Source organism: Rana temporaria, chromosome 8 (genome assembly GCF_905171775.1).
Source record: "Rana temporaria chromosome 8, aRanTem1.1, whole genome shotgun sequence".
Classification (NCBI taxonomy): Eukaryota; Metazoa; Chordata; class Amphibia; order Anura; family Ranidae; genus Rana; species Rana temporaria.
This window is the reverse complement of record NC_053496.1, coordinates 1514895-1529176: the sequence shown is the minus strand read 5'-3', so window position 1 is coordinate 1529176 and position 14282 is coordinate 1514895. Positions and strand designations below refer to the sequence as shown.

Sequence of the window (14282 nt, the reverse complement as noted above, 5' to 3'; positions counted from 1 at the left end):
TCTCATTTGCAGGTCCAGGATGACAGTCTGGAGGAGGTGATCAAAGACACGGAGTCTCTCTTTAAGAATCGGGAGAAGGAATACCAGGAGACCATTGGTCAGATCGAGGTAAGAGACCCAGAGGTGGCCCCAGGAAAAGGGACCCTCCTCTGAGGAAGATGGGGGGGGGGGGACAGCCGGGGAACGAGCCTTCCTATCCCCCGACTAGTGTCCCATCATTGGTATCAGTGGGGGGAATAGTGTCCCATCATTGGTATCAGTGGGGGGAATAGTGTCCCATCATTGGTGTCAGTGGGGGGAATAGTGTCCCATCATTGGTGTCAGTGGGAGGAATAGTGTCCCATCATTGGTGTCAGTGGGGGGAATAGTGTCCCATCATTGGTATCAGTGGGAGGAATAGTGTCCCATCATTGGTATCAGTGGGAGGAATAGTGTCCCATCATTGGTATCAGTGGGAGGAATAGTGTCCCATCATTGGTGTCAGTGGGAGGAATAGTGCCCCATCATTGGTGTCAGTGGGGGGAATAGTGTCCCATCATTGGTGTCAGTGGGGGAATAGTGTCCCATCATTGGTGTCGGTGGGAGGAATAGTGTCCCATCATTGGTATCAGTGGGAGGAATAGTGTCCCATCATTGGTATCAGTGGGAGGAATAGTGTCCCATCATTGGTGTCAGTGGGAGGAATAGTGTCCCATCATTGGTGTCAGTGGGAGGAATAGTGTCCCATCATTGGTGTCAGTGGGAGGAATAGTGTCCCATCATTGGTGTCAGTGGGAGGAATAGTGTCCCATCATTGGTGTCAGTGGGGGGAATAGTGTCCCATCATTGGTGTCAGTGGGAGGAATAGCGTCCCATCATTGGTGTCAGTGGGAGGAATAGTGTCCCATCATTGGTGTCAGTGGGAGGAATAGCGTCCCCATCATTGGTGTCAGTGGGAGGAATAGTGTCCCATTATTGGTGTCAGTGGGAGGAATAGTGTCCCATCATTGGTGTCAGTGGGAGGAATAGTGTCCCATCATTGGTGTCAGTGGGAGGAATTGTGTCCCATCATTGGTGTCAGTGGGAGGAATAGCGTCCCATCATTGGTGTCAGTGGGAGGAATAGTGTCCCATCATTGGTGTCAGTGGGAGGAATAGTGTCCCATCATTGGTGTCAGTGGGAGGAATAGCGTCCCCATCATTGGTGTCAGTGGGAGGAATAGTGTCCCATCATTGGTGTCAGTGGGAGAAATAGTGTCCCATCATTGGTGTCAGTGGGAGGAATAGTGTCCCATCATTGGTATCAGTGGGAGAAATAGTGTCCCATCATTGGTGTCAGTGGGAGGAATAGTGTCCCATCATTGGTGTCAGTGGGAGGAATAGTGTCCCATCATTGGTGTCAGTGGGAGGAATAGTGTCCCATCATTGGTGTCAGTGGGAGGAATAGTGTCCCCTCATTGGTGTCAGTGGGAGGAATAGTGTCCCCTCATTGGTGTCAGTGGGAGGAATAGTGTCCCATCATTGGTGTCAGTGGGAGGAATAGTGCCCCATCATTGGTGTCCCATCATTGGTGTCTCATTATATATTATATACAGCTGGAACTGGCGACAGCGAAGGACGACATGACCCGCCACCTGCATGAATACATGGAGATGTGCAGCATGAAGCGAGGGCTGGATGTGCAGATGGAGACGTGCCGGAGACTGATCAACCAATCAGAGGACAGGTGAGAAAACCAGCATCTGATTTCAGAAAGCGCAGCTACCCGGTGATGTCATCACTGGTGGGAGGGGCCTACACTGTGCTGTAATATCGCAGCGCCGTGTCTCAGGTCTCCTCTATAAAGCCCCCCCCCCCCCCGATACAAGCAGTGGGCGGGCTCTTGGGAGGGGTTATGCAAATATTAAAAAATCCTTGGTGGGTGGGTGTCGGTCTGGAGGAGGGGGCGTTTCTACACAACTATTCCACCCACAAATGGTGCTGCACCTCCATGACTGGCAGAACAAAGATCCAATGAATGAAAAGGGTGGGGCCACGGGAAGTCAGGCTGTGGAGGAAAGTACTTGGTGATGCCGGATGTCGCCCAAGGACATTCGTTCCGAAAATTGAAATTCTGACAAATGTTTCGTTCTTCAGAAATTCGGACGGATCTGCATTTCCGAGTGATAATAAACGAATCAGAAATAAGGCAACAAAATTTCGGACAAGATTCAAATTCAGATATTTTTCGAATCGAATTCGAATTTCCGAAGAGAATAAAATAGAACAGAAAATAAAGGAAAAGAATAGAAAATAAAATAATCGAATATAATAGAGTAAAACGGAACAGAATACAGAATAAAAGAATAGGAAATAAAGGGATAGAAGAGAAAATAAAGCAATGTGATAGAAAATAAAATAGAATAGAACATAAAGGAATAGAATAGACTAAAAAAGAAAAATAAGAAAGAATATAACCTTCTTCTGAAATTGGAATTTCAAAAATAATAAATTAGAATTAAAAAATAATATAATAGAAAATAAAATAATAGAATAGAACCATTTTCCAAAATTTCAATAGAATAGAAAATAAAATAAAACAATAGAATAAAAAGAATATAACCATGTTCCGAAATTCATATTTCGAATAGACTAAATTTGAATTAGATTGGAAAATAATAAAATAAAATAGAAAAAACAATAGGATAGAATGGAATAGAAGGAAATACAATCGAATTTTGATTAGAATAAATTCAATCTCGAATAGAATTAACATTTTCCGAATTCAGACGAATTGAATTAAATTTGACCAAATTTTGGAAAATTTGAATCGATTTGAATTCGAATAAATGAAATGAATTCCGAAAACGAATGAAACAAATTTTTTGTAGATAACAAATGGAAACATTTTTTTTTCGTTCGGCGCGTGTCTCCTCCTCCAGCCAGGAAATGGGGCGGGGCTCCGTCTGACTTGCTGCAGCTTCTAATGCACGTGGTGAGAAGCTCGCAGTGTGCAGTGAAATCAGAGGAAGCCGTTTCAGTCCAGGGGGAGGAGCTGGCACACCTGTGTAAGACTGAAGGGGAGGAGCCGGTACACCTGTGTAAGACTGAAGGGGAGGAGCCAGTATACCTGTGTAAGACTGAAGGGGAGGAGCCTGTACACCTGTGTAAGACTGAAGGGGAGGAGCCGGTACACCTGTGTATGACTAAAGGGGAGGAGCCGTTACACCTGTGTATGACTAAAGGGGAGGAGCCGGTACACCTGTGTAAGACTGAAGGGGAGGAGCTGGTACACATGTGTAGGACTAAAGGGGAGGAGCCAGTACACCTTTGCAAAATAAAGGGGAGGAGCCGGTACACCTGTGTAAGACTGAAGGGGAGGAGCCGGTACACCTGTGTAAGACTGAAGGGGAGGAGCCGGTACACCTGTGTAGGACTAAAGGGGAGGAGCCAGTACACCTTTGTAAACTGAAGGGGAGGAGTCGGTACACCTGTGTAAGACTGAAGGGGAGGAGCCGGTACACCTGTGTAAGACTGAAGGGGAGGAGCCGGTACACCTGTGTAAGACTGAAGGGGAGGAGCCGGTACACCTGTGTAAGACTGAAGGGGAGGGGCCGGTACACCTGTGTAAGACTGAAGGGGAGGAGCCGGTACACCTGTGTAGGACTGAAGAGGAGGAGCCAGTACACCTGTGTAAGACTGAAGGGGAGGGGCCGGTACACCTGTGTAAGACTGAAGGGGAGGAGCCGGTACACCTGTGTAAGACTGAAGGGGAGGAGCCAGTACACCTGTGTAAGACTGAAGGGGAGGAGCCAGTACACCTGTGTAAGACTGAAGGGGAGGAGCTGGTACACCTGTGTAGGACTGAAGGGGAGGAGCCGGTATACCTGTGTAAGACTGAAGGGGAGGAGCCGGTACACCTGTGTAGGAATAAAGGGGAGGAGCCAGTACACCTGTGTAAGACTGAAGGGGAGGAGCCGGTACACCTGTGTAGGACTGAAGAGGAGGAGCCAGTACACCTGTGTAAGACTGAAGGGGAGGAGCCGGTACACCTGTGTAAGACTGAAGGGGAGGAGCCGGTACACCTGTGTAAGACTGAAGGGGAGGAGCCGGTACACCTGTGTAAGACTGAAGGGGAGGAGCCGGTACACCTGTGTAAGACTGAAGGGGAGGGGCCGGTACACCTGTGTAAGACTGAAGGGGAGGAGCCGGTACACCTGTGTAAGACTGAAGGGGAGGAGCCGGTACACCTGTGTAAGACTGAAGGGGAGGAGCCGGTACACCTGTGTAAGTCTGAATGGTGGGTCAGAGGTCAGTTTTTAAGCCTTTCCTCTTTCCTCAGGTCTCCTCCCCCCAGCAGCGAATCGGCCTGTAACGAGGACCCCGAGGACTCGGACCGCGACGTTCCGTCTTCGGACAGCTCGGCCAGATGATAAAAGAGGAACTCGGAATTCGTTCTGCACCTGCCACCACTGCCTGCAGGGCGGCGTGACGCTGTATGCATTGATGTTCATTCCCCGGGACGGATTCTGAGTGCAGAAAATTGACCAGCGGGTGCAGCTGCTAGACTCTGGGGATACAAAAGGGGGCGCAATGCTGAACAGAGCCTGGGGGTGAAGGGGGCTCTCTGGCTTGGTATATATAGGGGTTTGATGCTTTATCCTGTACGTATAGCTGCAATAACGTCTGTAGATATTGTCTATATAGGTGTGGGTGCTAGGCATGATTCACTTTAGTCTGCTGGGAATATTACGGGGAATGTATGGGCGTCACATGCCGATGGAGTTCGATGGGATTATACGCCCGTGCTCAGGCTGTTCCATATTGGCAGCGCCAATGATGACACGCAAACTGCAGCAACCTTCAGCAGCCAATCAATCGGCTCCAAAGCCAAAATAAAATTAGCTTAGAATGAGAAGAAGACCTTTTCATGATCCCTGACCTGCCGCTGGCCAATTGCTATCAACCTCCCATGAATTTAGAGACTGCAGATGATAAAGCAGTGTAAAATTTACCAGAAGCAGGGAATTTCCAATGAGCAAAGCTAGGCCTAAATATACTAAAGAAAAATAGGTAGATTCAGGTAGAGAGGAGCAAAGTTACGGCGCCGTAAATTAGCTAGGCTAGTAATGATTCTCAATATACTTGCCTGCTAATCTACGGCGACGTAGCCTAAAGCAGGCGGGCGTAAGGGCGCTGAATTCAAATGTGTTGGAGGGGGGCGTGTTTGATGGCAATGAGGCTTGACCTCACGTTTTTTACGTTTTTTTTTAACTGCGCATGCGCCGGGCGCCTACATTTCCCAGTGTGCATTGCGGCTACGTACGCCGCACGGGCCTATTGATTTAGACGTGGACGTAAACGACGTAAATCCCGATTCGTGGACGACTTACGCAAACAAAGTAAAAAATGTGAATCTCGTGGCGGGAACGGCGGCCATACTTTAACATTGTTATTCCACCTAATAGGTGGAATAACTTTAGGCCTGCTAATGCCTTACGGAAACGGCGTAAATCGACTGCGGCGGCCGGGCGTACGTTCGTGAATCGGCGTATAAACTCATTTACATATTCTACGCCGACCGCAATGGAAGCGCCACCTAGCGGCCATCCAAAATATTGCAATCTAAGATAGGACGGCGCATCCATCGTATCTTAGATATGTTTAAGCGTATCTCTGTTTGAGCATACACTTAAACATAGGTCGGCGTAGATTCTGAGTTAGGCCGGCCTAACTCTTACTGAATCTACCTAAAAATGTACAAATGTACAGGCTGGGGATTGTTTCTACAAGAATTAAGGTACCACAGAATATACAGCAGTGTAAAATTGTAGCTTGTAGATAATAAAGCAGTGTAAAGTCAGCAAGAGCAAAGCTAGGCCTGAATATACTAATGAAAAAATGTACAAATGTACAGGCTGGGGATTGTTTCTACAAGAATTAGAGTACCACAGAATATACAGCAGTGTAAACTTGTCCGATGTAGATAATAAAGCAGTGTAAAGTCAGCCAGAGCAAAGTTAGGCCTAAATATACTAAAGAAAAAATGTACACATATATATATATATTTTTTTTTACAAGAATTAGCGTACCACAGATGATACAAAAGTGTAAAATTGACCAATGTAGATAATAAAGCAGTGTAAAGTCAGCCAGAGCAAAGCTAGGCCTAAATATACTAAAGAAAACATTTACAAATGTACAGGCTGGGGATTGTTTCTACAAGAATTAGGGTACCACAGATCATAAAGCAGTGTAAAATTGTAGCCTGTAGATGATACAGCAGTGTAAAATTGACCAGTGTAGATAATAGAGCAGTGTAAATTCAGCCAGAGCAAAGCTAGGCCTGAATATACTAATGAAAAAAATTTACAAATGTACAGGCTGGGGATTTTTTCTACAAGAATTAGGGCACCACAGATGATACAACAGTGTAAAATTGACCAATGCAAATGATATAGCAGTGTAAACTTGGCCGATGTAGATGATAAAGCAGTGTAAAGTCAGCCAGAGCAAAGCTAGGCCTAAATATACTCAAGAAAAAATGTACACATGTATAGTTTTTTTTTTTTCTACAAGAATTAGCGTACCACAGGTGATACAAAAGTGTTAAATTGTCCGATGTAGATGATAAAGCAGTGTAAAGTCAGCCAGAGCAAAGCTAGGCCTAAATTTACTAATGAAAAAATGTACAAATGTACAGGCTGGGGATTTTTTCTACAAGAATTAGGGTACCACAGATGATACAACAGTGTAAAATTATAGCCTGTAGATAATAAAGCAGTATAAAATTGTAGCCTGTAGATGATAAAGCACTGTAAAGTCAGCCAGAGCAAAACTAGGCCTAAATATACTCAAGAAAAAATGTACACATGTATAGTTTTTTTTTTTCTACAAGAATTAGAGTACCACAGAATATACAGCAGTGTAAAATTGACCAATGCAGATGATACAGCAGTGTAAACTTGTCCGATGTAGATAATAAAGCAGTGTAAAGTCAGCCAGAGCAAAACTAGGCCTAAATATACTCAAGAAAAAATGTACAAATGTACAGGCTGGGGATTGCTTCTACAAGAATTAGGGCAACACAGATGATAAAGCATTGTAAAATTGTAGCCTGTAGATAATAAAGCAGTGTAAAGTCAGCCAGAGCAAAGCTAGGCCTAAATATACTAATGAAAAAATTTACAAATGTACAGGCTGGGGATTTTTTCTACAAGAATTAGGGTACCACAGATGATACAGCAGTGTAAAATTGTAGCCTGTAGATGATACAGCAGTGTAAAATTGACCAATGTAGATAATAAAGCAGTGTAAAATTGTCCGATGTAATTGATAAAGCAGTGTAAAGTCAGCCAGAGCAAAGCTAGGCCTAAATATACTCAAGAAAAAATGTACACATGTATAGTTTTTTTTTCTACAAGAATTAGCGTATCACAGATGAAACAACAGTGTAAAATTGACCAATGCAAATGATTTAGCAGTGTAAACTTGGCCTGTAGATGATAAAGCAGTGTAAAGTCAGCCAGAGCAAAGCTAGGCCTAAATATACTAAAGAAAAAATGTACAAATGTACAGGCTGGGTTTTTTTTCTACAAGAATTAGCATATCACAGATGATACAACAGTGTAAAATTGACCAATGCAAATGATATGGCAGTGTAAACTTGGCCGATGTAGATAATAAAGCAGTGTAAAGTCAGCCAGAGCAAAGCTAGGCCTAAATATACTAAAGAAAAAATTTACAAATGTACAGGCTGGGGATTGTTTCTACAAGAATTAGGGTACCACAGATGATAAAGCAGTGTAAAATTGTCCGATGTAGATAATAAAGCAGTGTAAAATTGTCCGATGTAGATAATAAAGCAGTGTAAACTTGTAGCCTGTAGATGATAAAGCAGTGTAAAGTCAGCCAGAGCAAAGCTAGGCCTAAATATACTAAAGACAAAGGCCCAGATTCATGTAGATTCGCCTATCTTTAGGCGGGCGTAGCGCATCTCAGATACACTACGCCGCCGTAACTTAGAGCGGCAGGTCCCGTATTCTCAAAGAACTTGCGCTTTAAGTTACGCCGGCGTAGCGTAACTGGGCCGGCGTAAGCCAGCCTAATTCAAATGTGGAAGTGGTGGGCGTGTTTTATGTAAATGAATCGTGACCCCACGTATTTGACGCTTTTAACGAACGGCGCATGTGCCGTCCGTGGACAGATCCCAGTGCGCATGCTCCAAATTACGCCGCAAAGACTCAATGCTTTCGACGTGAACGTAACTTACGTCCAGCCCCATTCACGGACGACTTACGCAAACGACGTAAAACGTGAAAAACTTGACGCTGTTCCAACGCCTCATAGAGCAGGGGTAACTTTACGCCCCAAAAAAGCCTTAAGGAAACGACGTAAAAAAATGCGCCGGGCGCACGTACGTTTGAGAATCGGCGTATCTAGCTCATTACCATATTCGACGCGTAAATCGACGGAAGCGCCACCTAGCGGCCAGCGTAAATATGCAACTTGGATACGACGGCGTAAGAGACTTACGCCGGTCGGATCTAAGACAAATCTATGCGTAACTGATTCTAAGAATCAGGCGCATAGATACGACGCCGCACACTCAGAGTTACGACGGCGTATCTGGAGATACGCCGGCGTAACTCCTACGAGAATCTGGGCCAAAATGTACAGGCTGTTTTTTTTTCTACAAGAATTAGGGAACCACAGATGATACAACAGTGTAAAATTGACCAATGCCGATGATACAGCAGTGTAAACTTGGCCGATGTAGATGATAAAGCAGTGTAAAGTCAGCCAGAGCAAAGCTAGGCCTAAATATACTAAAGAAAAAAATTACAAATGTACAGGCTGGGGATTGCTTCTACAAGGATTAGGGTACCACAGATGATACAACAGTGTAAAATTGACCAATGCAGATGATACAGCAGTGTAAACTTGGTCGATGTAGATAATAAAGCAGTGTAAAGTCAGCCAGAGCAAAGCTAGGCCTAAATATGCTAAAGAAAAAAAGTGAAAAAAACTAACAGGCTGGGATTTCTATGCCACAACGCATGTCCAACCATCAATCACAGGCCCTTACTGTGTCCCCCAGCATTGTGATTTCACCCCCTATGTGGATATTTATCTCATATGAACTGTTAGTGGGCACCCAAGTACAGATTCAGAGAACGCTGCTCTTATCATAACCAACAAAACCTTGAATTTTTCAGCTGGATACCTCAAGGGGTGTATTTATATTTAAAAAAAATTGCATAGATATTGTTCCTGCAAATGGGGCAAAACTGAATGTTCTCCTTCACAGGTCGAATGTTATTCATTCATAAACAAAAGTAAATTAGAATGGTTCAGGAAAATACCACCTTATGGCCACTAGAGGGAGCTGTGGATCATACATATTTTCTATAATCCTCAGCACCACCTAGTGGCCATAATGCGGTATTTTCCCGAATGGTGCTTCATACACTTGCTATTTCATTACTTGATCTCTCATTGGTTGAGGCTGAGCTAGTCAGCGGTATCGTGGAGTCTGGTTGCTATGGGTTGCTGCACTTTGCACATTGATATTTGCACACTGCCCCGCTGGATACGTCTGTCTGTGTAGCTGTGTGCTGCCTTAATGCTCTTTGTATATAAGAAATAAAGAAAACTGGATACATATCTATGGGGGGGTGCGAGGCACTCCCCACCTATACACAGAGAAATATTTCTGTATACGTTGACCTCATCTCATGTATGGAGGATTGGATGTATATGGGGGAGGGGGGGGTGGTATTGTAGTAAGAACAATTGCTGGGAATGGGAGGAGGGTAAGGGGGTAGTTAGCCCCCAAACTGGAATTTTCCAGCGATGAAGGCTTTGCGTAGGTTGGAGGCGCCCATCTTTGTGCCTCCATGTTACTGGGGGCACAGTGGGACCCTAACTCTCCCACAACCTAACCTCCTAGAATCTGCCATAGCAAAGTGCGTATTCAAATAGGGCGGAGTTTATTGACCAACCCCCTTTTATTTTGTTTTGAATAGAGCAAAGAAGGGTGAGAAGCCTATGTCAAGTCTTTTTTTTATTTGGAAGGGTTTCCCCTCACTTCCTGTCAAGGCAGGAAGTGATGGATCATTTCTCTAATGGGGACACAGACTAAAATCCTTTGTTGTCTCTGTGACAACAACAAAGATTTCCCTTGCAGTACTTTTTCCGGCCACTAGATGTCCAGCATCATTCAAACCCACTTCCTCTTCTAAGCTCAAGTCATCCCGGACGAGCCCCCAACCTCGAAAATTAGGAAGATCCCCCCCCCCCCTCCCATTGACAGAGATAAAAACCTGACTGACATTTTAACATTGAACTTAAATAAAATTAATAGCCAATTAATAGGTTAAAAAAAGCAATTTTGGCTAAAATATTCATCTTCAATACAAAGATTTCCCTTGCAATACTTTTTCCGGCCACTAGATGTCCGGCATCATTCAGCCCACTTCCTGTAAGCTCAAGTCATCCCGGACGAGCCCCCAACCTGTGAAACTTCTGACTTTTTTTTATGGCTGTCTCTGCCTTCCTGTCTTCTGTAATAACCATGTCCCCCCCTTTTCCTGTACACGTGTCACCGGGACAGGAAGTAAGGAAGATCCCTCCCCCAGTGGGGTCACTGACAGAGATAAAAACTAGACATGTGCAATTCGTTTAGTTTCCAATTAGTTTTTTTAACGAAAATTCGTTAATTCCGTATTTTCGTATTTCCCAATGTTTTTATTTCATAATTTTCGGATTTCCGAAAAAAGCAAAAAAAAATAAAATAAAATGGGGGAAAAAAAAGAATTTTTCGAATTTCCGAAAAAATAAAAAAAACGAATAAAACGGGGGGAAAAAAAGAATTTTTCGAATTTCCGAAAAAATAAAAAATACGAAAATAACATAAATGAAAAAAAACGATTTTCCTTTTTTTTGGCAGTGCACATGTCTAATAAAAACCCTGCCTGCATTTTAACATTAAACTTAAATAAAATGATTGGCCCATTAATAGGTAAAAAAAAGCAATTTTTGCTGAAATATTCATCTTCAATACAATGATTTCCCCTGCAGTACTTTTTTCGGCCACTAGTTGGCCGACATCATTCAATCCACTACCTGTAAGCTCAAGTCATCCCGGACGAGCCCCCATCCTGTGAATTGAGAAGCAGCACAGTGATGAGCTCATCTCCGCTCTGTCTCTCTCTCTTCCTATCAGCATGCTTCTTGGTTCCCTTTGCTGCTTCGTCTTCTCACACTCCAGCTCTGCTGTATACAGGGAATGCAAGCGGCAGATACCAGGTCACATTCAGGTGCTGCGTGACCCCCTTTGGAAAGATTTTCCCTCACTTCCTGTACCGGTGACACGATGGGAAGCAAACTACAGTCGCCATAAATAATAAAAGTAAACAATATAAGTAAACGTAAATAAATTTGAATTACAAAAAAGTACCTTTTTCAGCCACTAGATGGCCGGCAACATCCAACCCGCTTCCTGTAAGCTCAAGTCATCCCGGAAGAGCCCCCATCCTGTGAAATGAGAAGCAGCGCAGTGATGAGCTCATGTCCGCTCTGTCTCTCTCTCTGCTTCTTCTTCTCACACTCCAGCCCTGCTGTATACAGGCAATGCAAGCGGCTGATACCAGGTCACATTCAGGTGCTGCGTGACCCCCTTTGGAAAGATTTTCCCTCACTTCCTGTACCAGTGACACGATGGGAAGTAACCACAGTCGCCATAAATAATAAAAGTAAACAATATAAGTAAATATAAATAAATTTGAATGACAAAAAAAAGTATTTTTTTTTCGGCCAATAGATAACGAGCATCATTCAACCCACTTCCTGTAAGCTCAAGTCATCCCGGACGAGCCCCCATCCTGTGAAATGAGAAGCAGCGCAGTGATGAGCTCATCTCTATACTCTCTGCTTCTTCCTCTTACTCTCCAGCCCTGCTGTATACTGGAAATGCAAGCGGCTGATACCAGGTCACATTCAGGTGCTGCGTGACCCCCTTTGGAAAGATTTTCCCTCACTTCCTGTACCGGTGACACGATGGGAAGTAACTACAGTTGTCATAAATAATTAAAGTAAACAATATAAGTAAACGTAAATAAATTTGAATGACGAAAAAAGTATGTTTTTTTCGGCCAGTAGATAACGAGCATCATTCAACCCACTTCCTGTAAGCTCAAGTCATCCCGGACGAGCCCCCATCCTGTGAAATGAGAAGCAGCGCAATGATGAGCTCATCTCCGCTCTGTCTCTCTCTCCCTATCAGCATGCTTCTTGGTTCCCTTTGCTGCTTCTTCTTCTCACACTCCACTACTTTTTTCGGCCACTAGGTGGCCGGCATCATTCAACCCGCTTCCTGTAAGCTCAAGTCATCCCGGACGAGCCCCCATCCTGTGAAATGAGAAGCGGCGCAGTGATAAATAAATTAGAATTACAAAAAAAAGGCAAAATTATAATAAAAAATAATCGTAATAAATTATAATAACAGTTTCCATTGAGAAACTTTGTTCTTAAATGCGTTTGTTTGATTATTTATGGCGATTGTATTTATATTCGATGTACATTTTTATTTGTTGATTCTCTAACCCCGCCCCTTCTTTCTTTTTTTTTTCTTGCCCCCTTTCTAATTCATCTTAGAGATTGCGTTACGCTGAGTGAGTGAGAAACTTATATAGCGCAACACATGCGAACTGAATCGCCTCTGGGCTTCCTGACGAAGTGACAGGTAGTCACGAAACGCGTTGTTTTTTTTTGTTTTTTTTTATCGACCTTTAAAGTGATGTCCCCTTTTTGAAGTGATTGCGATTTATATTTTTGGGTGTTTTGCGCTATTTCCTGAGATCCTTACCTCCCCAAACGGGGACAGGACTGGAGTCATCAACTAACAGAAGAGGTTCCTTCTTTGCTCTCTCCAAAATAAAGTGGGGGGGGGAGGAGCTTGGCTGGAGTTTTCCTTTAAATGGCGCCAGAATATCCCGGGAACACTGATCACCGAATGATACAAGAGATGTGCCAATCCCCCCTAACCCCTCCCCCGAACCTTCCTACAGCATTTTCAGGAAGATGGACGGTGCACTTTAATTTTCTAGGTTTGTATCAGAGAATGTATATATGATGGATGGATATATATTCCTATAAAGGACACCGAGCATGCGCGTGTATATACTGTATACAGAGACGTCTGACATTGTACATATGTACACCTCAACAAATACAGATCTACATACAGAAACCACGCGTGTGCGGCTCGTTATTGTCTGATAATTATTCTCGCCGGCTTCCTGCGCTTCGCCCGCCTTCAGCTTTAGGATGTCGGACCTGAAAGGGTTAAAGTATGAATAAAAAATCGACCAGTACAAAATGCGTCATTCGCACCGGCGTCACCGATCTTCACCGTAATTCGCCTAATACTTTTTGTTCCTGCGGATCGTCAGCGCCATCTAGTGGCAATAATGTGGTATTTACCTGGTTTGAAGTATTTTAGGGGGAAATGCTGTATAATCGCCACTAGATGGCGCCGATGATAGATTTATGAGATCACCGGTGCCACCTAGTGGCGATTACACAGTATTTCCCTTAAAATACCTAAACCAGGAAAATACCACATTATTGCCACTAGATGGCGCTGACGAACCTAAGAGCGGTGGCAGCCTCCTGAGCTGTAATGCTCATCATCAGCGCCATCTAGTGGCAATAATGTGGTATTTTCCTGGTTTGAAGTATTTTTGGGGAAACACTGGCCACTAGATGGAGGCCATGATAATTTTCTGGGATCATCGGCGCCATCTAGTGGCAATAATGAGGTATTTTCCTGGTTTAACTGTTTTAAGAGAACTACTGTATAATTGCCACTAGATGGCGCCAATGAGCCTAAAAAAAAAATGTATTAGAGTGGAACTAAACCTTCCTATCCTTTACAGATAAGGAAGCTGCCATGACTCTTTAGGATCATCAGCGCCATCTAGTGGCAATAATGTGGTATTTTCCTGGTTTGAAGTATTTTAGGGGAAATACCGTATGATGGCCACTAGATGGCGCCAATGATAGTTTTCTGAGCTCACCGGTGCCACCTAGTGGCGATTACACAGTATTTCCCCTTAAAATACTTAAACCAGGAAAATACCACATTATTGCCACTAGATGGCGCTGACGATCCTAAGAGTGGTGGCAGCCTCCTGAGCTGTAATGGTCATCATCAGCGCCATCTAGTGGCAATAATGAGGTATTTTCCTGGTTTAACTGTTTTAGGGGAAGTACTGTATAATTGCCACTAGATGGCGCCGATGATCATAAAAAAATGTATCC

General features: G+C 44.0%; 1 protein-coding gene across 2 annotated transcripts in view; it reads left to right on the top strand.

The window, feature by feature from the left end:
* The window catches only part of IFFO1 (intermediate filament family orphan 1), a 59639-nt gene extending 54544 nt beyond the window's left edge, over positions 1–5095 (top strand). For both annotated transcript variants that reach the window (XM_040361185.1, XM_040361184.1), the window contains exons 7-9: positions 13–108; positions 1574–1704; positions 4300–5095. In XM_040361185.1, coding sequence (XP_040217119.1) covers positions 13–108; positions 1574–1704; positions 4300–4390 — 318 coding nt within the window. In that variant the 3' untranslated portion in view covers positions 4391–5095. The remainder of the gene's footprint in view (positions 1–12; positions 109–1573; positions 1705–4299) is intronic.
* The last annotated feature ends 9187 nt before the right edge of the window (positions 5096–14282 follow it).